Source organism: Cervus canadensis, chromosome 5, assembly GCF_019320065.1.
Source record: "Cervus canadensis isolate Bull #8, Minnesota chromosome 5, ASM1932006v1, whole genome shotgun sequence".
NCBI lineage: Eukaryota > Metazoa > Chordata > Mammalia > Artiodactyla > Cervidae > Cervus > Cervus canadensis.
Genome location: NC_057390.1, coordinates 101,199,654 through 101,221,000, shown reverse-complemented (window position 1 = coordinate 101,221,000; position 21,347 = coordinate 101,199,654). Strand labels below are relative to the sequence as shown.

Genomic DNA, 21,347 nt, shown 5'->3' with positions numbered 1-21,347 from the left:
TATTGATATTTCTCCCTGCAATCTTGATTCCAGCTTGTGCTTCTTCCAGCCCAGCATTTCTCATGATGTACTCTGCATATAAGTTAAATAAGCAGGGTGACGATATATAGCCTTGACGGACTCCTTTTCCTACTTGGAACCAGTCAGTTGTTCCATGTCCAGCCTATCTACACTATATAAGTATAAATATATACTGTAGTTTACACTTAAAAGTTTATTTACCTGGCTGCAGTGGGTCTTCGTTGTGGCATACAGGACCTTTAGCTGTGACACGTGGGAGCTAGTTCCCTGACCAGGGATGGAACCTGGACCCCTGCGCTGGGAGCACGGAGTCTTAGCCACTCGACCACCAGGCAAGTCTCTAGTTTACATTTTTTAAAAGTTGAGGTATAATTTACATGCTATGGAATTCACCCCCTTTGGTTCTGTAAGTTTAGACAAATGCACCACAGTCCATCACCCCAGAGTCTCCGCAAGCCACTCTGTCGCCAGCCAGGCCATCCATCCTCCAGCCACACTTTCTGTCCCTGAGGATTCCAGTGTTCTGGAGCCATGGTCTGTAACCCTCCCAGACTGGCTTCTTCACTCGGCGTAAGGCGTTTGGGGTTTACCTGAGAAGTACCCTGAGCCAGTGTGTCTGGAGAGTCTCATGCTTGTTCGTCCTGCCCCGTGAATGGTATTTGGTTGTTTCCGTATTTTAGGGATTGTCAGTAAGATCTCACGACCAGCCACCAGCAGTTTTTGGCTAAAGTGTGTCTCATTTTTCTTGGGTAGATATCTAGGCTTGCGATTGTCGAATCACATGGTATTTGAATGTTTTCCTTCAAGAGAATCTGCCAAGCCATTGCCCAGGGCGTCGCACCCTCTCGATTCCCCACCCCGGCAGTGACCATCCAGTGTCTTTGGCTTGGAAACAGAGTGGCCAGCCTGCCGGCCTGTGGTGGCGTCTCCTTACAATGAACGAATGCCCAGGAGCCTCCCTGCATGGCTTTGCTTTCTGATTTGGAATCTTTTCAAATATTTCGCTTTTTTTTATTTTAGTTTTGAGAGTTCTCTATAGATTCAGGATTTAAGCCGTTTATCAGATGGGTGTTTTGTAAATATTTGCACAGGAAGGCTCTCACCGCCGTCTGTCCGGGGCTCCGGGATCTGGTTGAGAGCTGGCGCCTCCTGAACCCAGTGGAGGCGGTGAGCCGGAGCCCTCTGTCCCGCCGCCCCGCTCCCCCCCATCCCGCTGGCTGATGAGGGCCCTTCTCCGACCCTGAACGCACTTCCACTGGAAGCTCAGTGCTGACCTTTCCTGGGGATGCCTGCCTCTGATCAGGGGACTCTGAGTGCCCCAGGCCACGTGCTGCTCCTCAAATGGCGTCCCCTGACAGGACAGAAGAGGCCACCTGGAGAGAGGCCTCCCCGGCCCGAGCCCCCACCAGCCTGCGGCGCCTCCCCGGCGACATTGCGGTCCGCAAGCTTATGCAACCGGAGATAAGGTGGCCGTGACCCCATAATCCGCCCAGGTGGCGGCCCAGCCCCGCCCTCCACACGGGCTTGCTGGAGGCCCAGCCAGGGGCAGGAGGCAGGGCTGCTCGGGCCTCTGACGTCACCGCTGTCCCCCTGAGACAAGGTCCCCAGGCCTGGCTGATGGTGACTCCGCTCCTGTGCAGGGAGGTGAGGGGGTGAGGACTCTGGGGGACCTGGGCCCCAAGGGGGAGCCTCCTGGCTGGAGCAACCTGACCGTGGGTGCTTCCCAGCGGCGCCCCCAAGGGCCCCGGGCTCCCGCCATGGTGCCCACAGGTGGGCAAGGCCTGAGCCAAGTGAGAGCCCTCTGGAGCCCTCCCGGAAATGACCCCTGGAGCCGGTGGACACTCGAGCGATTGTGCCAAACAATGAACAAAGAGGGGCTGGCTTTTCTGTGGCCGAGACGCCATCCGCTGCCCAGGCGGCTCGCTGGCCCGGCCCCACTGCGGGCTGGGCTATAAAGCTGCCCACAGGGGGCTGGTGGACCCATCGCCAGGGCCAGGGGGCGCGGACAGGGATGGGGGCCACGCTGCTGAGCTGCGTCCTGCTGCTGCTCTGGCTGTCCTCAGCTCGGGCTGACGTCCTGGTGCAGCCAGACTTTGATGCCAGCAAGGTACGAGAGGCCCCCATGCTGTGCCATGCAGGTGGGGGTCCAGGCTGAGCTGCCGCTGGAAACAAGAGTGACCGTGTTCTAGCGGAGCCTGCCGCCTCCGTGGGACGCTTGCTTGGTGTTCCGGGCCTTTACAGTCCCTTCCATTTAACCCTGAAATAACCCTGTTTGTGGGTAGTTACTGACCCACTTCACAGCTGGGAGCACTGAGGCTCCCAGTGGCCAGCAGCCCTGCCCCAGGTGAGTGGCAGCACAGGGGCTCGGACACTCCGAAGAGGCCCGGCCACGGGGCTTCAGACAAATCTGTGAGCCTTCTGGCCCACGGTCCGGGTGCGGGGAGAGTCCGGCCTCGGGTCATTGAGCTGTCTTGCAGTTCTCAGGCCTCTGGTACGTGGTCTCCATGGTCTCTGACTGCAAGGTCTTCTTGGGCAAGAAGGACCACCTCCTGATGTCCACCAGGGACATCAAGGCCTCGGCGGGGGGCAACCTCAGCGTCCACATGGAGTTCCCCCGGTGAGCGCGCGCGGGGTGCGCACAGGCGGGCCGGGTGGACCCGCGGGGCCGGGCGGACCGGCAGGGCCAGGCCGAGAGTGAGTGGGCTGTGCACTCCAGGACGGGGCCGGGTGGGCGGGGCCGAGAATGAGCGGGCGTGCACCCCCAGGGAGGACGGCTGTAACCAAGTGGATGCGGAGTACCTGAGAGTGGGTTCCCAGGGGCACTTCCAAGTCCCGGGTAGGTGACCCCCACCCCCTTCTCTATGGGTGACCCTCCCCCATGCCCCTCCCCTCCCTTCCCGGGGCCCTCCCCTGCCTCTGCCTGGGCCCCGCCCCCTTTCACCATGTGGGTGGGGTGGATGCTCCGCCGTTCGCTTGTCCACAGCCAGCCGCCTCCTCTGCAGCCTTGGGCTACCTGGACGTGCGCGTGGTGGACACGGACTACAGCTCCTTTGCCGTGGTCTACATCTACAAGGAGCTGGAGGGCGCGCTCAGCACCATGGTGCAGCTCTACAGTGAGGGCTCCCCCGTACCCCCCCCCCACCCCACCCACTGTCCCGCTTGGACCCCACCCCACCCGCTGGGGCACCTCCTCAGGCCCTGCCCACCCCATCACACACTCCCAAGTCTGGACCAGGTCCGGGTGGGGGCTGACGGAACCCCCAGCGCTGCCGATGGGTACGGCTGAACTGAGGGGCCTCTGAAGGATGGGCACTCAGGCCAAAGCTCAGGCCTGTCTCTGGCTGGAGACCCCGCCTCCCCTGCTTGGCCTACGGCCTGACACCCTGAGCAGGGGCTGCGATACTATTCTGGTTTAATTTCTCGAGGGCTTGGCAGAGTGAACCAGGAGAGCTCCCCAAGGGGAGAGGCCAGGGTGAGGGGGGGAAGCTGGCTTTGGGAGCTGCAGGTAAAGTGTCTGAAGGGGTGGGCCTCCGGTTGCGGGGTCTGGGAGAGCAGCCGGGCACCTCACGCTCCCAGGTGCTCTGTGTGAATTGGGAAAGGCTGCCCTTCCGGGCAGCTTCCAGTCCCCTCTGGCCCCTCAGCCAGGCAGGCACTTTCATCAGTGCACAACCTGCCCAACCTCAGGTGGCAGACCTACCGTCAGCCTTCAGGAAAGGTCAGTGAGCCCCGGGGCCCCCATCTGCCCGGCTCTCTCACCTCTGTGACCCACAGGGGTTCACAGGGGCCCCCGCTCTGCCCCAGGCCGGACCCAAGAAGCGAGTCCCCAAGTCTTGGAGGCCTTCCAGAACTTCTACCCGACGGTGGGGCTGTCAGCGGACATGGTGGCCATGCTGCCCAAGTCAGGTACCCCCGCGAGCCCCGCCCACCAAAGCCCCGCCCCGCCAAAGCCCTGCCCCGCCCCCCTCCGGAGTCCTGGGAGGTGCCGGCAGGAGGTAGCCCTGTCTTCCAAGGGTGTGTTGGCCGGGCCCGGGGTGGGGCCGCCCCCAGAGGGTCCCTTGGCATGGGGAGGGGCTGCAGGAGGCAGGGGGCAGTCCCAGCCAGCCCAGCCTCTCGGGACCCTCTGTCTTTCTACAGATGTGTGCTTCCCGGGGGACAGGGACGCATCCTGAGGGCGCCGGAGACTTGGCCCTTCCCAGGTAGGGGCCAGGGTAGCACCTCCCTCCCGTTCTCCAGGGCCTGTGTCCCGGACCTCCTGCCCTCACACCTCCTGAGGTCTGCACATGCAGATCCCCCAGCATTCCTTGTTCTCCCTGGATACTCACTCGTGTGCCTGAAGCCTCCACTTACACATCACCCCTTCCAGGGAGCCTCTCCTGATCACCTAGTGCTGCCCTAACAAACTATCACAAACTGGGTAGCTTAAAACAACAAGAATTTACCCTCTCATAGCCTAGAGGCCAGAGGTGCAGAGTCAAGGACTGGGCAGGGCTGTTCCTCCTAGAGGCTCGGGGGGGAATCCCTGCCTCTTCCAGCGGCCGGCACTGCTGGTGACCCTTGGCCTGTCGACCCACCACTCCCATCTCTGCTTCGCTTGTTAAGAGGCCAGATTGCCCTCATATAAGGATACCCTAAATCCAGGGTGATCCCCTCTCAAGATCTTCAACCAATTACATCTGCAGAGACCTTATTTCCACATAAGGGCACTTTCGGAGTTCCAAGTGGACATGGATTTGGAGGGACACGATCCAGCCCAGTGTGTCCTGTGTCCCCACAGCCCCTGGCTCACCCAGAGCACGGGGTGCTGCCTTGGGATTCCCGAGTCCTCATCCTCTCCCAAGGGCCCCACGAGGTGGGAACCACGGCCTTCTGGTTTGCTGCCGTCACAGGGCTGAGTCCCCAGGCTCTCTTGGGACATGGATGCAGCTGGGCTCTTGCGGATGCCTTCTCCCAAAGTGGACAGGAGACCCTTGGGCCCCTCACCCCCCTTCCCCTTGAAGAACTTGGGAACCTACATGAACAGTAAACCTCGGACACGATGTGACAGTCGCCGGCGTCAGGAGGCCCCCCTGCGGCCTCTCCTGGCATGGTTAGGTTAGGTGGGGGCTTTCAGAGTGGCCTGCGGGCAGCGCCCCTCCGCCCTTCAGTTCACTCCGCTCCCCCAGCCAGGCCGAGTTCACCCAGGGCTACGCCGGGGGCACTGGGCTGTTGCAGCTGTCAGTGGTCTCAACAACGCAGCCCAGGGTCCCGGCTCCGTCCCTGTTTCAGCAATGTTAGGGATCGGGTCACGTGCTATCAGGAAGGTTCTAGGTGCAGAGAGCGTGAGCCTGTCTGCCCCACCCCCAGGATTATGTTAGAAAAAGCACCTTTTAGGGTAACGTGCACACCTATGTGGACCCCCTCTCCAGGGCTGCGTCTGTAGGTTCTTCGGGGTTAAGTGGCTGCTCTGCCAGCCAGGCCGTGGTGAGGCCCTGGGGACAGTGGCTGGGTCCCTGGGGAGCCCGTAAGGGGCGGCACTGGGGCTGTGGCCTCGGGGGAAGGGGCTGCCTTGGGGGAGCGTTTCCATAGTTGCAGAAGCTTCGGTGGCGGAATCCGCTCACCTTGCCCTTTCGGGGGATGAGTAGATGGGGCACCCTGCTGTGCGAAGGGCCGCTTGGGGGTCCCAGGAGTGACCGGACCTTTGCTGTCTGTGCAGGGCGAGCCGGAGCAGCAGGTTCTGTCACCCCGAGTCGTCCTGACCCACGGCCCTCCAGGCCTGCACCTCCCCATCCCCCACCCTCCGCGGGCATCTCCTGGGGCCTCCCCCTTCCACTCAATAAACAGATTCTGCAGTTTCCAGGCCCCTGGATTCTTTGGAGAGGCCGCCGGGGAGGGCCCTGGGGCCCTCCCATGACCCGGGCTCCTGGAGCCACTGAGACACGGGCACTATGGCTCAGAGGGAGAGGCGCCAGCCAAGGGTGGCCCCCATGGGGGCTGCACCCACAGGCAGCATCTGGGTCCCCCGGCCCGGCCCCCGTGGGTTCACGGCCCCTGTGGGGACACCGAGGTGCCCTGGGCAGCCCGGCCCTGTGGCTGGGCCTCCGTCGGGGCACAGAACCCATAGAGGCAGAGCAGCCGCAGGGGAGCCTCGGGGTGCAGCTTGTCGGGATTTCCTTCCTGCTGTTGCTGTGACCTTGACCTTGGGCTTGTTGGTGAGCCTCTGTGAGGCTTGGGAACGGGTCACGGTCGTGGCCAGAGCACCCTGAGCCCCTCCCTGTGGCCCAGCCTGAGTGCCCCTGAATGGACCCTCAGGCCCGAGCGGTGAGCCTGCCGGGCGCCTTGTCTGCTCATGAGGAAACCGAGGCGCAGAGAGGTCGGCAACTTGCCCAGCCAGTGGCCCAGCTGGGCTCCCTGCTGGCCCTCGATGAGGTGGGGGGCTGGAGCGCCCCACGCCCAGGGCCCGTGCAGCTCCTGCCCTGACACCATGCCCCGCGGAGCTCACAGCATCCAGTTCTGCCCGAAGCACACACTTCAAAGGGCCTGGCCCGTGGCGGGGCAGGAAGGCACTGGACGCCCTGCTTCACTGCTCGCGGGCGTCCTGCAGCCCTGGCAGGTGGGGCAGGAAGCCATTAGCTGTATGTGCATCCATCCTTGTCTCGGCCTGGTCACCCCAAGACAGGGGGTGGCCCTGGGCTTCATGTCCTCTCTCCTCTGCCAACTCAAGCCCCTGGGGGCCTGGCTCATGAGGATCAGCCTCCCCGGGCACCCCACCCTGCTCCTTCCCTTTGGATGAGCCCCCCAGGTCTCAGGGCTACCTGGTCCCAGAGTGACCGGTTACCACAGCTTTGCTGCAGGGTCAAGGTGGCAGTCCCCCTGCCTCGGGTGAGCAGGCCTCCCCTTTAGCTGGCCAGGCCTGGGTGAGCCTTTGTGGCCTTGGAGGTGGGGAGGCCACCCTGCGTCGGCCAGAGGCCAGGGCTGCTAACTGGGTCATGGCTGCCTTGGTGCCCTGGGACCCTCCTGGGCACCTGACCCCTGCTTTGCTCTCCATCCTGACGTGTGGGGAAACTGAGGCAGGGCGGCTCCCTTGGGCAATGCGGCTGGAGGCCTTGGTGCCCAAATAGCCTGGCTCTGCCTTCACCCTGACCTCCCCGCATTGGGGGCCTGGGCACGGTGGGAAAGGGTGGACACCGGCGGCCCACAGCTCGTGGAGCGTAAGCAGGACAGGGGTCCCTGAGGCTGGCCCCGCCTGGCCATGCAGGGTGGGTGTCAGGGCGGGGAGGGTCCCATCCGTGGAGAAGCTGCGAGCACAGGAAGCGGGTGGGTGGCTAGCCACTCCCTGGTGTCCGTGGAGGGGCAGGGGCCCGGACAACCCCAGTGCCGCCTCCCACGGGGCATCTGTCTCTCCCCACGGCCCCCTCTGCAGGGAGTGACCTCTCCCACCCACGCCTCACAGCCCCTCCAACACTCCCCCCACCCAGAAGCAGCCCTCACCTGCCTCTGTGGTCCAGGCCTGTGGGGCGTTCACTCACTTGTCCCGAGACCCATCAGAAAGAGCTTGAAGATTGATGTGAGCCCCAGGAGGGGAGTCTGGCTGTGTGTGCGGGCCTCGGCTTGGCGAATCCATCCTGGCAGCCCCTCCCCGGGGGGAGATGTGGTCCTGGCAGCCCTGCTTTGGGGGCTCTGTCCTGCCCTCAGGCCCCCAGGCGGGCCCTGCCATGGTGCCCACCATCGTCCCTGGACCAGGAGGGGGTGGCACGGGCTGCTCTGGTCCAGGTCACCCCGCCCCGCGGCTGTGGGCGTTCTGGGGCCCGGATGCATGCCCCTGAGTGGCTGGAGGCCAAGTTCACCACTGCCCTCTTAGGGGGTTGCACCCCCACCCGCCCTCCATCCTGCTATAACCCTGCCCAGGACTCAGGGCGCGGAGCAGATGCTCAATGGGGGCCGGGCTGCTGAGCGCCCTCCTGGGCCTCGCACTGGCCCAGGTGCAGATGACCCCGCAGGGCCTGGACCTGCAGAAGGTGCTGGTCCTCCTCGGGGCGGCGGGCCTGGGCTGGGAGGGCCCCAAGGGTCCAGCTCCTCCAGCTCTCCTCTCCCACGGCTGAGCTGGGGCAGGCGCGCGGGGGTCCCAGGACCCCCTGGGTCTGAGCTCAGCCCCGCCTGGGGTCTCCGCTCCTGGCCGGTGGGGATGCGCTGAGTACCCAGGGCCGACGGGGGGGCCCCCTCCCCCTCCCCCGCCCGGGGCCTCCTCTGGGTGACCGTGTCCTCAGCCTGGCTGGCCAGTCCCCTGAGGGGGGTCTCTGGGGTGTGGGGCTCTGGGTGGCCGTCTTCTGCTCTCAGGCTGGCGGGCTTCCTGCTCTGACCTTGACCCTGCAGGAGGTGGGAGCAGAGGAGAAGGCCTTCCCGGGCCAGGACCTCGGCGGGGGCGTTCTCGGTCTCCATCTGGAGGCTTCTTTGTCTGAGCTCCTTCTTTGCTCGGCCTGGGCCGGCAGGCTCAGAAACAGCCAGTGTCGGACACAGATTTGTTTCTCTTGCAAAAAATGATCAGTTTTTAAAAGCTTCAGAGGGACGGTCCGGGCCCCAGGAGTGGTTTCCAGGGCGGGTGCTCGGTCCTCCAGCATGGCCGTGGGGAGCCGGGCCTCCCCCACAGTGCAGGGCTGTTGGCCACCACCCCCAGGGGCCTTCACGTCCAGCCGGCCCGCTTTCTGCCCCGTCTCTCAGGCTCTGACCACCGCTGCCTCTGCCCAGGGGCAAGCACTGCAAGGCAGGGTCTCGTCGGAGACAGGGCACTAGCCCTGTGGCAGCTGCAGACAGTCCCGTGTGGGGACCCCGCAGAAGGCCCGCCACCTGCTGCTTCGCTGACCTTTCAGAGCCCGCTGACTCCCTGCCTGGGAGGTCTAGGGAGAAGGGTCTGCCTCCCGGGGTTCTGTTCGGCTGCCCGAACGGGCTTGGCTCCGGTCCTTTCTCTAGATGGTAGGATTCTGGTGGGAAGCTGGTGTGGCCTCCAGAGAAAACTTGGCACTAAAGACCCCGAAGAGGCTGGAGGCCTTGTTCCTGACCGTGAGTGGGGAGACGCTGACCGTGACGGTCGCCTACAACAAGTGAGCGGCCCGGCCCCCGGGAGCGCGGGGGTCAGGCATGTGTGTCAGGGAGGCTGCAGCCGCGGGTGTGGGGCATGGACGCTACTGTCCCTCGGGTGCACCAGTCCCCCCGGGGTCCTCCTCGACCGTCCCCTGAGACCGGGCCCCAGGCCACAAAGCTGCGTCCTCTCCCGAATGAAGCAGGGTGTCTTGATGAGGCCCCGTGGGTTTAAGAGGACGGAAGGAGGACTAGGCGGTGGGTGGCTCCCGGAAGGGCACAGAGCCCTCGGGCGAGAGGCCGGCTCGGCCCCTGCTCCAGGTGCTCCCGGGGCCAGCACGCCTGCCCCCTTGCCAGGAGTGGGCCCCGAGAAGGCACACAGGCAGGCATTTTCTTAGTGACCGCTCTGTTGCCTTTCAGCTCAGGAAGTTGTCAGACTGAAGAAATAGTGAGCTCAGAAATGAATGTTTTGGGGAAATTTGTGTTTCCTGGTAAGAGCTGCTTCCTCGGGCCCCACCCGCCAGTTCCTCTTGGCCTGGCTGTTCCTCATGCTGTTCCCTGCGCTCCTCCTAGCGCCCCAGACTCCTCTGTTCCCCCCAACAGACTGGCCATCCTGCCAGAGCTGCTCTAGTCCCCCCAAGAGGGTCCCGGCGTCCCGAGAGGGTCCCAGCTGCGTGGGGGAGAACGGAGTCAGGCCCTGTCGACACTGACTTCCCAGGCCGACCCGCCCCGAGGGGGGCCCGTCCACCCAGGCCTGTCCCTCCCGCTTGTCCACGCAGGCCGCCGGGAGATCCACGTGATAGACACAGACTATGAGCAGTACGCCATCCTGCGCGTGTCCCTCCAGTGGCAGAACAAGGAGTTTTACGTGTTCAAGTATTTCAGTAAGCCGCCCCGGGGTGGGGGCTGGACCGCTGCGGCCCCCAGGGACCCCCTGGCTCAGGCCCCCATGCCCCCACAGCTCGGAGCCTGGGCGGCAAGTGTGAGCCCGGGTTCCTGAAGTTCCGGGAGCTGACCACTGACATGGGGCTGTACCTGGTGGGCCGGCACGGTGAGCTCCAGGCCTTGGGGTGGGCTCTGGGCGAGGGGGCCCGTGACGGCGGGAGGCAGGGGGCCGGGCACGCATCCCATGTGCAGCCCCTCACACTCTCCCTTCCCGCAGGGAGGTGCGCCAGGCTCCTGAAGGAGGTGAGTCTTCGCCCCCAGCTGAGTCCCGGCCTGACAGGAGTCCCAGCTCACTCTAGATCCCGGGGCCTCCAGGGTGCTGATGCCAGGCTGCCCAGAGGGGGCCCAGGAGGCTGGGGCGGGCAGGGCAGGGAAGGCTGGCCTCACCCAGGTTTCCATCCGCTGGGGGACACAGGCCCTGTGGACCCCGTCTCGGGCTCCCGGGTCCCCCACTGTGCTAACCCTTCAGCTGTCAACAGCCCCTCTGCCTCAATAGCTCCGGGAGACGGGACTGTGACCCCACTTTGCAGGTAGAGAAACTGAGGCCCAGGCCACTCAGCTAGGACGCTCACCCCTGCCTGGTGCCCCCGGGTTCGGACAGCGCCCTGAGGCCTTGCCTTTTTCTGTCGCAGGAGCTGACCTAGGGAAGCCCCCGCCCCCACAGGGATGCTTGGAGTCCCGCTTACCCGGCCTCCCTGGGCCGCCAGCCCTGGGAGGCCACCGGCAGCTGCTCCGTCCTAATAAACTCTACAGCCAAACGCATGGTCCCATCTTTCCTGGGGGCGAGGGGTGACGGGCAAGCTGGTGGGGTCAACAAACGTTCAGCAGCTGCCCTGGAGCCTCTGCTGTGAGCGGCAGGCTGAGCTGAGACCGTGAGGCCCTGCAGTGTCTGCGGGGCCCAGCCACTGTGCTCCCCTGGGGGCCGGGACGCCCGCCTCCCTTTGGCACTCCGCGGGCATCTCTCCCCACCCCACCCTCACCTTCTGTCTCTGTCTCCCTGTCTCTGTCCCTGCCGTTCCCCGAGCCCTCCGGCCTGGCTGCTGTCGGCCACCGGCTGGAAGCCCACACCCCTGTCTCTGCTGGGCAGATGGCTGACACTTGGCGGTGGGGTGCAGTCAAGGACCATGAGGGCAGCTGGGGTGTTGGGGCGGCTGCCCACCTGCTGGGTGGACCTGGACACGTGCCTTCCACCCCTGCTCATGAAGCTGTTCACCTGCGGGACGGAGAGACGCTATCCCTGCCGCAGGGAACAGTTCCGTGGGTGAAGGGCCAGGGGAGCTGCCTCGGGGGCTGCTGATCGGCCTGCAGGGCTGGCGGGGTCGGGACGTCCTGGCTCACGCCTCACTGCCCACAGCCCGGGGCGGCGGGGAGGTCTGCCGGGCTGCAGAGTCAGCATCGCGTGGGCACCCGTGTCCTTGGTCCCGCCCCATTGACCCGGGCCCCTGCCTACACAGCTGGCGGGCCCTCGAGGGCACGCGCCCACATCCAGAGGTCGCCTGGGGCTCCCAGCCGGGCCGTGGGCCGGGTGCCAGGTACTGCTGAGGGCTCCTGCTGGAGCCTCGTGGGCAGTGGTTGGGTCCTGGTGCCGCGAGGGGCCCCGACTGCCATCCGCCCCACACACACACATCCCCGAAGTGCAGGACGTGCCGCCTCCTGTCCTGCCCCCATGCCAGGGAGCCCCACACTGTCCTCTGGCCTCCCGCGGGTGGTCTGGGGGCCCCGGGCGCCGTTCCCCTGGGGGCCCGGGGCCCAGCCTGCAGGGCAGCCGACTGGCTGTCAAGCTCAGGAGGGAGCCGGGCAACACCACGGTCCGGGGGCGGAGGCCCCTCAGGCCTGGCCTGGCCGATGGGCGGGCGGGTGGTCTGCTTAATGAAGCCAGCCTGTGCCTTTGCCGACACCCACGGGGAGGGTATAAGCCTGGGCTGGGCCCGAGGACCGTGTTCTGTGGCTTTGGGGAGCTGGCCCCAGCCCCTGCCGGCCGGACATGAGGGGCAACTTGCTCACGGCCCTGCTGGGGCTGCTCCTGGTGCTGGCGGCTGGCAAGGAGGACTTGGGCCTCCAGAACTTCAACTTGACCCAGGTGGCTGCGTCAGGGCGCCTGCCATGGTGGATGGCCAGGCCGGCCAGAGGGAGCCTGGGGGCCCTGGGGACACGCTCCCTCTAGAGCCACTGCCAGCTCCAGGCGTGCGGGGCCCAGGAATTCCCCAGACCACTGTCCTACTTGGCTGGGGGAGGCCCTGATCCCAGTGGCGGGCCCCCCAAGGCAGCCCTCCTCCAGCTTGCTGCCCCCCCAGTTTTCAGGCATGTGGTACGAGATTGCCTTGGCCTCCAACCCGGAGCACCAGAGCCCGTCCCCAGGGCGGAAGGTGGGGGCCGTGAGAGTGGAACAGGATGGGGCCCAGCTCAGCCTGACCTCCGTGTCTGACCAGTGAGTGGCGCCGGCCTTCCGGGTGTCCTGCGGGCCCCCTGGTGGGGCGAGGCTGGGGCAGGGGGAGGAGGGTGCTGGGGCCCCGGGGCAGAGCGGAGGCGCGGACTTCCGCTCTCTCAGGCGGCTTCCTGAGGTGCTGGTGCCTGGACGTGGCGCTGGGCAGGGGCCTGCTGGTCAGGGGGCTCCCTGTGATCTCAGAGCTGCCCCTCGTCCAGAGCAAGGCGCCGTGAGGGTGGGTGAGGCTGGGCTGAAAGCGTCTGCCCTCTCAGCATGAACCTGTGCGTGAAGGAGAAGAACCAGGCCGTGAAGGGGGACGCCCCCGGGAAGTTCAAGCTCCCTTTAGACTCTGGTGAGGAACGCGGCCTGCGATCGCCCCTTCCTCACTCCCTGCCCCATGCCCTGCTCAGCCCAGAGGCCAGGGCGGTGCCCAGCAGCCCAGAGTCCTCAGCCCCGCCCTCCACGCAGCTGGAAGCCGGTGGGGACGCTCCGTCCCACCCCACGTGGCCCTTGCTTGGCCACCCTGGCCCTGAGGGTCTTCCCGTGGGGACGTGGTCACCCAGAGCCCTCCGCCTGAGCTCACTGCCCAGCCTGCGCAGAAGCCGCCCAGCCTCTGGCCTGGGCTGCCCGCACCTCCTCTCTGCAACCTCTGATGAGACTGATCGGGTGTCCTCTGTCCTGGCCAGTGGGGCTCCCTGCCCACCCTCCTCAGGAAGCTCCCCTGGGGAGTCCAGAAGGCCTCTGTGGCCCCCTGTGTGTGCAGCACCTACCTGCGTGTGTCCTTTCCGGGGTGCGGGTATGGCCCATGGGAGGCCCCCCCAGCACACAGCCTGGGACTCCTGTGTTTGGTTTGTCCCAAGGAGGCAAAGAGGTCATCGTGGTGGCCACGGACTACAAGACCTATGCGATCATGAACATCGTCCTGCACAGAGGCGGGAAGCCCAGCAGCGTGCTGAAGCTCTACAGTGAGCCCGGGGCCTCCCGCTCCAGCCCCGCCCCAGCCAGGCCCCGCGGGTAGCGGGCAGGAGAGGCCTAGGGGGCGGACGGGTGGGGACCCGGGGCGGGGAGGCGGGGGGGGTGGGGGGGGGGCGGTCGGAGCGGGGACTGGCTGGGCAGGGAGGGCCCAGGGCCTGCAGGGAGGGCGTCCCTGGAGGCCCCAGCCAGCCGCGCCCCTTCCTCGCAGCCCGGACCCTGGATCACAACGAGAAGGCCACAGAAAAGTTTGTGGAGAAGGCCGTGGAGCAGGGGCTCTCAGTCTCGGATGTGCAGCTGCTCACCAAGGACTGTGAGTGCTGGGCTGGGGGGCCGGGGGGCACCCTTCCTAGGGATCATCTCCCCACTTCCCCACCGCCTCTTCTCCATAGTGACCTGTGTGAACCTGCTGTCCTAGGTGGTGAGTCCCCTTCCCCGCCCCGAGGTTGGGGCTGGGTCCCCAGGCCTCCCCGTCACAGCTGAAAGAGGAGGCTGGGGTCCCAGAGGCGGGGGGCTGACTCCAGGGCGGGCGGAGCCGGGGCTTCCCGAGGGTCGGGGCTGACCCAGGCGTGGACCCCGTGAGCATCTCCTGTCCTGGGCCAGCCCCTCCTGTGGCTGCAAAGCCTGGGCTGAGAGGGGCCCGGGCGCCCGTCCCCCGCACAGCCCCGCACGCTGTCCCAGCCTGCGGGAGGTGCGCCAAGCTCCTGAAGGAGGCAAGTCTCCCCCCAGGCTGAGTCCCGGCCTGACGGGAGTCCGTGTTCACTCTAGCTCCCGGGGCCTCCAGGGCATTGATGCCAGGAGGGGGCTCTGGAGGCTAGGGCGGGCGGGGCAGGGCAGGCTGGCCTCTTCTGGGTTTCCACCCAGCAGGGTCCTGCTGGGGGGCACAGGCCTTGTGGACCCCGTGTCGGGCTCCCGGGTCCCCCACTGTACTAACCCTTCAGCTGCACAGCCCCCTCTGTCTCAACAGCCCCGAGAGTCGGGACTGTGACCCCACTTTACAGGTAGAGAAACTGAGGCCCAGGCCACTCAGCTAGGACGCACACTCCTGGCCGGGGCCCTCGGATAAGGGCGGCACCCTGAGGCTCTGCCCTTCCATGTCGCAGGAGCTGACCTAGGGGCGCCCCCGGCCCCCACTGGGGTGCTTCCAGCCCTGGGGGGCCACCGGCACGTGCTCCGCCCGAATAAACTCTACAGCCGAACACATGGTCCCATCTTTCCTGGGAGGCGAGGGGTGGCGGGCGGGCTGGTGGGGTGTGTGTCCCATGACTGCCCTCCACATCGCAGCAGACCTGGCTCTCGGGAGGTCTGGGTTCACCCAGACCGGGGGGGCACCCGCCCCTGGGTGGGCTCCTCCCACTGTGGCTGAGATGACTGCGGGCAGGCCGGCTCCCGCTGTCCCCCTATCCCTTCCGCCAGCCTGGGCTGCTCAGCGCCTGCGGGCCGGGCTGCCCTGGGCTCCCTGGTCTCTCCTCTGGTCCCCGAGAGCCCGCGGCAGCCCTAGGCTGGCCCCGAGCCGAGCTCCTCCCAAGTGGAAGGTGACCACAGCTGCCGCCTATCTATCTTCGCCTGGCTCCCTGCTGGCCTGAGCTCAAATCCATGGGCATTAGGTCCAAGGCCCTCTCGGGCCACAGCTGCCCTAGCCTGGCCCCTGCTGGCTCCATCCCGGGTCAGCCTGGCCCTCCTCAGTGCCTGGGGGCACCCCCCACGGCTGCAATGTGTGACCACACCCTCCTTCTATCGGCTGGGGCAGGGCAGAGAATGTGGGTGGGCGTCCTCCCCCTGCCCACGTGCAGAGCAGGATCACAGGGCTTCTGAGCACAGCTGAGGGGCTGGTGGGGCCCATCCGGCCAGAGAAGAGAGACCCTGCTGACCCCAGCGGGCCACCAGAAAGCCTGCAGGAGTAAGGACCACCCTTGAGGGGAGGGCCTGTCTGAGACGGGTCCAGAAAGACGAATGGGGGACGTTCGGAGGCTGCACTCCAACGCATGCAAGGTGCCTGGGGAGCGCCTGGCCTTCCCCCCAGACCTGTCTGGCCAGAGCTCAGGGGAGCAGGGCCGTCTGCCTCAGCTGGACCTCCCGATAGAAGGTTCTAGGATGTCTGCTTGGGCTGCCGTAACACAGAACCCGCTGAACGCGGTACAGAAGCAACAGGGGTTTCTTCTCTGCAGGCCGGAAGTCTGGGGTCAGGGTGCTAAGAGACTGGTGTCTGGCGGGGCCCCCGTGACGGCTTGTGGATGACAGCGTTCCCTCTCCCTCCTCGCACCCTCTTCTCTGCACACGTGGGGACAGGTCTCTGGGGTCCTGCCCTCTTCTAAGGGGCCCAGCCCTACCCCACTTCACTTTCACCCCCTGGAAGGCCCCAGAGGCGTTGGCCAAATACATCATGTCCAGTACGAGGGCTTCAGCACAGGAAGGGGGGCAGGGACAATTCAGAGGGCGATGACGGAGACCAGGGCTCCCACCACGTGTCCTCCGGGCGAGCCGGCACAGAAGTTACTGCACAGACAGAGGAAGGGGAAAACGCAGTCTGTGGTTTAAAACAAGGAGTTAATAAAAACGGGGGTTTCCCTGGTGGCTCAGATGGTAAGGAATCTGCCTGCAACTGATGATTGATGATTTTGAACTGTGGTGTTTTGACCCAGGTCAGACACGACTGAGTGATTCACACTTTCACTTTATCCTCACCCACAGTGAGTCCTCAGGCCGACCTTTACTGAGAGGGGGTGTGCATCACTCCTGCTACAAGTGTATTTCTGTTTGTCTTGACTTCTATTTTGCCTTTGGAAGTTTGATGCCAGCTTGTTCTCACCCTTGAAAGTAATTTGATCATTTGCCTGGAGACCCTGATGAATTTTCCTTCATTGGTAAAGTCTGAGAGTCAATTTCTTTCCTGAGAACAATTAGCTCTTACTGAATTCTTTCCTGTTTTCGTTCATTTCTGCTCTTAGTTAATTAAAAAAATATATTCCAAGATGTTCTTCCAATGTCTTTCAGTGCTTTGGCATATTTAGTTCAGTTTGGAGTTTCATGTTATAGTTATTGCTTTCCACATACGCTCCTCTCCCCATGGTGGGATTTTCATTAGAAGAAATGTTTTCATTCTTTCCTTGATTTCTTCTTCTAAGAGCAAAGTATGAAGACTCCTTAAGTCTATTCATCTCTTGAATGGGATTGGCAGTTTGGATGACTTTCAAGATTCCTAATTCATATGCATCCATATGCAGAGGACTCTTTCAGTTCAGTTCAGTTAGTTCAGTTGCTCAGTCGTGTCTGACTCTTTGTGACCCCATGGACTGCAGCACGCCAGGCCTCCCTGTCCATCACCAACTCCCAGAGCTTGCTCAAGCTCATGTCCATCGAGTCGGTGATGCCATCCAACCATCTCAGCCCATGTCGTCACCTTCCCCTCCTGCTTTCAATCTTTCCCAGAATCAGGGTCTTTTCCAGTGAGTCGGTTCTTTACATCAGGGGGCCAAAGTATAGGAGCTTCATCTTTGGCATCAGTCCTTCCAATGAATATTCAGGACTGATTTCCTTTAGGATGGACTGGTTTGTTGTCCAAGGGACTCTCAAGAGTCTTTTCCAACATCACAGTTCAAAATCATCAGCTCTTGAGTGCTCAGCTTTCTTTATGGTCCAACTCTCACATCCATACATGACTACTGGAAAAACCATAGCTTTGACTAGACAGACCTTTATTGGCAAAGCAATGTCTCTGCTTTTTAATATGCTGTCTAAGTTGGTCATAGTTTCTCTTCCAAGGAGCAAGCATCTTTTAATTTCATGGCTGCAGTCACCATCTGCAGTGATTTGGGAGTCCCCCAAAATAAAGTCTTTCACTGTTTCCATTGTTTCCACATCTATTTGCCATGACGTGATGGAACCAGATGCCATGATCTTCATTTTTTGAGTGTTGAGTTTTAAGCCAGCTTTTTCACTTTCCTCTTTCACTTTGATCAAGAGGCTCTTTAGTTCCTCTTCGCTTTCTGCCATAACGGTGGTGTCATCTGCATATCTGCGGTTATTGATATTTCTCTTGGCAATCTTGATTCCAGCTTGTGCTTCATTGAGCCCAGCATTTTGCATGATGTACTCTGCATATAAGTTAAATAAGCAGGGTGACAATATACAGCCTTGATGTACTCCTTTCCCAATTTGGAACCAGTCTGTTGTTCCATATCTGACTCTAACTGTTGCTTCTTGACCTGCATACAGATTTCTCAGGAGGCAGGTAAGGTGGTCTGGTATTCCCATCTCTTTAAGAATTGTCCACAGTTTGTTGCGATCCACACAAAGGCTTTGGTGTAGTCAATAAAGCAGAAGTAGATGATTTTCTGGGAACTCTCTTGCCTTTTCTGTGATCCAATGGATGTTGGCAAGTTGATCTCTGCTTCCTCTGCCTTTTCTAAATTCAGCTTGAACATCTGAAAGTTCTCAGTTCACATGCTGTTGAAGCCTAGCTTGGAGAATTTTGAGCACTACTTTGCTAGTGTGTGAGATGAGTGCAATTGTGCAGTAGTTTGAGCATTCTTTGACATTGCCTTTCTTTGGGATTGGAATGAAAACTGAGCTTTCCAGTCCTGTGGCCACTGAAAATTTTCCAACTTTGCTCTCATATTGAGTGCAACACTTTCACAGCATCATCTTTTAGGATTTGAAATAGCTCAACTGAAATTCCATCATCTCCACTAGCTTTGTTCTTAGTGATGTTTCCTAAGGACCACTTGACTTCAAATTCCAGGATGTCTGGCTCTAGGTGAGTGATCACACCGTCGTGGTTATCTGGGTCATTAAAATCTTTTTTGTATAGTTCTTCTGCGTATTCTTGCCACCTCTTCTTAATATCTTCTGCTTCTGTTAGGTCCATAGCATTCCTGTCCTTTATTGAGCCCATCTTTGCATGAAATGTTCTTTTGGTTTCTCTGATTTTCTTGAAGAGATCTCTAGTTTTTCCCATTCTATTGTTTTTCTCTATTTCTTTGCATTGATCTCTGAGGAAGGCTTTCTTATCTCTCCTTTCTATTCTTAGGAACTCTGCATTCAGATGGGTATATCTTTCCTTTTCTCCTTTGCCTTTAGCTTCTCTTCTTTTCCCAGCTATTTGAAAGGCCTCCTCAGACAACCATTTTGCCTTTTTTCATTAGTTTTTCTTGGGGATGGTCTTGACACTGCCTCTTGTACAATGTCATGAACTTTCATCCACAGTTCTTCAGACACTCTATCAGATTTAATCCCTTGAATCTATTTGTCATTTCCCCTGTACAACCATAAGGGATTTGACTTAGGTCATACCTGAATGGTCTAGTGGTTTTGCCTAGTTTCTCCAATATAAGTCTGAATTTTGCAATTAGGAGTTCATGACCTGAGCTACAGTCAGCTCCCAGTCTTATTTTTGCTGACTGTATAGAACGTCTCCTTAATGGACTCTCTTTAATGGGTGGCATTTGGGTACTGGTGTGTGTGTGAAGTTTGGCTCTCTTTTGTCTTGAAGGATCCTACATTTACAGGTGTTTATTTTACTCCACTACCCAGTGTGGAAAGGCACCCTTGCCCTTTCTAACGCTCCTCCTTCCCAAAAGTGATGCCTTTCTGAAGTCGCCGCTGAGCCCCAAGCTGCCCTGTGGTCCCGTCTTGGCGGCTGGTCTGCATCCCTTGTTGGAGTTCTGGACCTATTTCAGCTCAGTCTTAGGGCACTTGTCCATCTCCTCTCCTCTCCACAATCCTTCTTAGTTCTCCAGGAAGTCTTAAGACAGAGGCACGAGAGAGACCTTTGGGGACTTTGGGGTTTTTTACTTACAAGAAATACGAGGTTTCTATTTTTCATGATTTGTGTGGTTGCATTTTTTTTTTTTTTTTGCAGGACTATGCAGAGATTTAGTTTTAATAATGGCCACTCAGCAAAAGAGACACAGATGTATAGAACAGCCTTTTGGACTCTGTGGGAGAGGGCGAGGGTGGGATGATTTGGGAGAATGGCACTGAAACATGTATATTATCAAATGTGAAATAGATCGCCAGTCCAGGTTTGATGCATGAGACAGGGTGCTCAGGGCTGGTGCACTGGGATGACCCTGAGGGATGGGATGGGGAGGGAGGTGGGAGCGGGGTTCAGGATGGGGAACACATGTACACCCGTGGCGGATTCATGTCAACATTTGGCAAAACCACTACAATATTGTAAAGTAATTAGCCTCCAATTAAAATAAATATGTATTTTTAAAAATTGTCACTATCTTGTTTTACACAGATATTCAATTGCCTTTTTTTATAGTTTCATCTTTAGAGTTTATAATGTTTTGTGAAAATGCAATACAGTTTCAAATATGGTTCTCACCTCGTGAAGCAGAGTAATCTTAGCTATTTCCACAGCCTCTGCTGTAGTCTGAGTGTCTGAGTACCCTCCCCGCAACTCAAGTCCTGAACCAACGGTAACCAACGAGGTCCTGTTGTGAAGCACAGGGGACTCTGCTCAGTATCATGTGGCCGCCTGGGTGGGGCCGGGTTTGGGGGAGCACGGTACATGTGTAGGGCTGAGTCCCCCCGTTCACCTGAAACCATCATGATATTGTTAATTGGCTATACCTCAATATAAAATAAAAAGTTTAAATTAAAAAAGTATGTATATATATATTATATATATATATATAAGAAGTTCTAATTCTTTGGCCACCTGATGTGAAGAACTGACTCATTGGAAAAGACCCTGATGCTGGGAAAGATTGAAGGCGGGAGGAGAAGGGGACAACAGAGGATGAGATGGCTGAATGGCATCACCAACTCGATGGACATGAGTTTGAGTAATCTCTAGGAACTGGTGATGGACAGGGAGGCCTGGTGTGCTGCAGTCCATTGGGTCGCAACGAGTCAGACACGACTGAGCGACTGAACTGAACTGATACACACACATATATATATAAAACTGAATCACTTTCTGTATAGCAGAATTAACATAACACTGTAAATAAACTATATTTCAATAAAATAATTAAAATTTTTTTAAAAAAGTCATAAAGTGAAAGTCCAGTCCAACTCTTTGAGACCCAATGAACTATACAGTCCATGGAATCCTCCAGGCCAGATTACTGGAATGGGTTCTACTCCCTTCTCCAGTTGATCTTCCTGATTCAGAGATCCAACCTGGGTTTCCTGCACTGTAGGCAGATTCTCTACGGTTACCAGGGTAGTCATTGGACCTATACATCTGAAAGTCACTCAGTCATGCCCGACTCTTTGCGACCCAGAGTCGGTATAGTCCATGGGATTCTCCAGGCCAGAATACTGGAGTGGGTAGCTGTTCCCTTTTCCAGGTGGTCTTCCCGAGCCAGGGATTGAACCCAGGTCACCTGCATTGCAGCTGACACCCTAAGCCCTGATGTGATGGGACTGAGGGGTGGGGCCTTTGGGAGGTGATTAGGTCATGAGGGTGGAGCCTCATGAGGGGAATGGTGGTATGGTGGTTTAGTTGCTAAGTCATGTCCGACTCTGTGACCCCATGGACCATAGCCTGCCAGGTTCCTCTCCCCACGGGATTTTCCAGACAAGAATACTGGAGTGGGTTGCTATTTGCTTCTCCAGGGGATCTTTCCAAAACAGGGATTGAACCTGGGTCTCCTGCATTTTGGGCGGTCTCTTTACCGACTAAGCCACCAGGGAAACCCAATGGGTCTGCTTCTAGCATCTGCTTTTTTCTGCTGTCTCACTCACCTAGTCTTCATCTCCCAGGTGTTTTTTCAGGAAATCCCGCTTGAAAAAATAATGAACAAGGATAATGTGAAGGTTGGGATGATGTTTTTGTCTTTCACTGTCGTTTTCTCCCATCAGGCGTCTGGGAGGCTGATGGTCAGGTGGGAACCCTGACCACCAACAGTTCTAACTGTTGCCTCCTGACCTGCATACAGGTTTCTCAAGAGGCAGATCAGGTGGCCTGGTATTC

General features: G+C 60.1%; 3 protein-coding genes across 7 annotated transcripts; all 3 read left to right on the top strand.

Annotated features, from left to right (window-relative positions):
• Positions 1-1,565: 1,565 nt before the first annotated feature.
• On the top strand, positions 1,566-5,852 carry LOC122442706 (lipocalin-15-like). 5 transcript variants are annotated; one of them, XM_043470556.1, is made up of 7 exons: positions 1,566-1,665; positions 2,499-2,638; positions 2,787-2,857; positions 3,024-3,134; positions 3,803-3,924; positions 4,156-4,217; positions 5,714-5,852. In XM_043470556.1, the coding sequence occupies exons 1-7, from the start codon at positions 1,639-1,641 to the stop codon at positions 5,754-5,756; spliced, it is 576 nt and encodes a 191-aa protein (XP_043326491.1). In that variant the 5' UTR covers positions 1,566-1,638; the 3' UTR covers positions 5,757-5,852. The 5 variants fall into 5 exon arrangements, with proteins under 5 accessions (XP_043326491.1, XP_043326493.1, XP_043326492.1 ...); XM_043470558.1 differs by having other exon boundaries at positions 1,585-1,673; XM_043470557.1 differs by lacking the exon at positions 1,566-1,665 and adding an exon at positions 1,691-2,128 and having other exon boundaries at positions 3,823-3,924.
• A 2,079-nt stretch (positions 5,853-7,931) lies between these two features.
• Positions 7,932-10,661, top strand: LCN8 (lipocalin 8). Its single transcript, XM_043470400.1, has 7 exons — positions 7,932-8,015; positions 8,965-9,095; positions 9,493-9,563; positions 9,852-9,956; positions 10,034-10,123; positions 10,235-10,260; positions 10,650-10,661. The coding sequence occupies exons 1-7, from the start codon at positions 7,932-7,934 to the stop codon at positions 10,659-10,661; spliced, it is 519 nt and encodes a 172-aa protein (XP_043326335.1).
• A 1,340-nt stretch (positions 10,662-12,001) lies between these two features.
• On the top strand, positions 12,002-14,613 carry LOC122442705 (epididymal-specific lipocalin-5-like). The gene is made up of 7 exons (XM_043470552.1): positions 12,002-12,097; positions 12,312-12,445; positions 12,715-12,794; positions 13,303-13,407; positions 13,626-13,727; positions 13,807-13,835; positions 14,518-14,613. Exons 1-6 carry the CDS (start codon positions 12,002-12,004, stop codon positions 13,830-13,832), a joined length of 543 nt encoding a protein of 180 aa, XP_043326487.1. The 3' UTR covers positions 13,833-13,835; positions 14,518-14,613.
• Positions 14,614-21,347: the final 6,734 nt, after the last annotated feature.

Coding starts and splice junctions, on each gene's coding strand:
- LOC122442706 (XM_043470553.1), top strand. CDS start 2,033: ATGGGGGCCACGCTGCTGAGCTGCGTCCTGCTGCTGCTCTGGCTGTCC. Junction 2,858..3,023: donor GGGGCACTTCCAAGTCCCGG/GTAGGTGACCCC, acceptor CCTCCTCTGCAG/CCTTGGGCTACCTGGACGTG. Junction 4,218..5,713: donor GGAGACTTGGCCCTTCCCAG/GTAGGGGCCAGG, acceptor CTGTCTGTGCAG/GGCGAGCCGGAGCAGCAGGT.
- LCN8 (XM_043470400.1), top strand. CDS start 7,932: ATGGGGGCCGGGCTGCTGAGCGCCCTCCTGGGCCTCGCACTGGCCCAG. Junction 9,096..9,492: donor GTGACGGTCGCCTACAACAA/GTGAGCGGCCCG, acceptor GTTGCCTTTCAG/CTCAGGAAGTTGTCAGACTG. Junction 9,564..9,851: donor GGGGAAATTTGTGTTTCCTG/GTAAGAGCTGCT, acceptor TTGTCCACGCAG/GCCGCCGGGAGATCCACGTG.
- LOC122442705 (XM_043470552.1), top strand. CDS start 12,002: ATGAGGGGCAACTTGCTCACGGCCCTGCTGGGGCTGCTCCTGGTGCTG. Junction 12,098..12,311: donor AGAACTTCAACTTGACCCAG/GTGGCTGCGTCA, acceptor CTGCCCCCCCAG/TTTTCAGGCATGTGGTACGA. Junction 13,728..13,806: donor GCAGCTGCTCACCAAGGACT/GTGAGTGCTGGG, acceptor TCTTCTCCATAG/TGACCTGTGTGAACCTGCTG.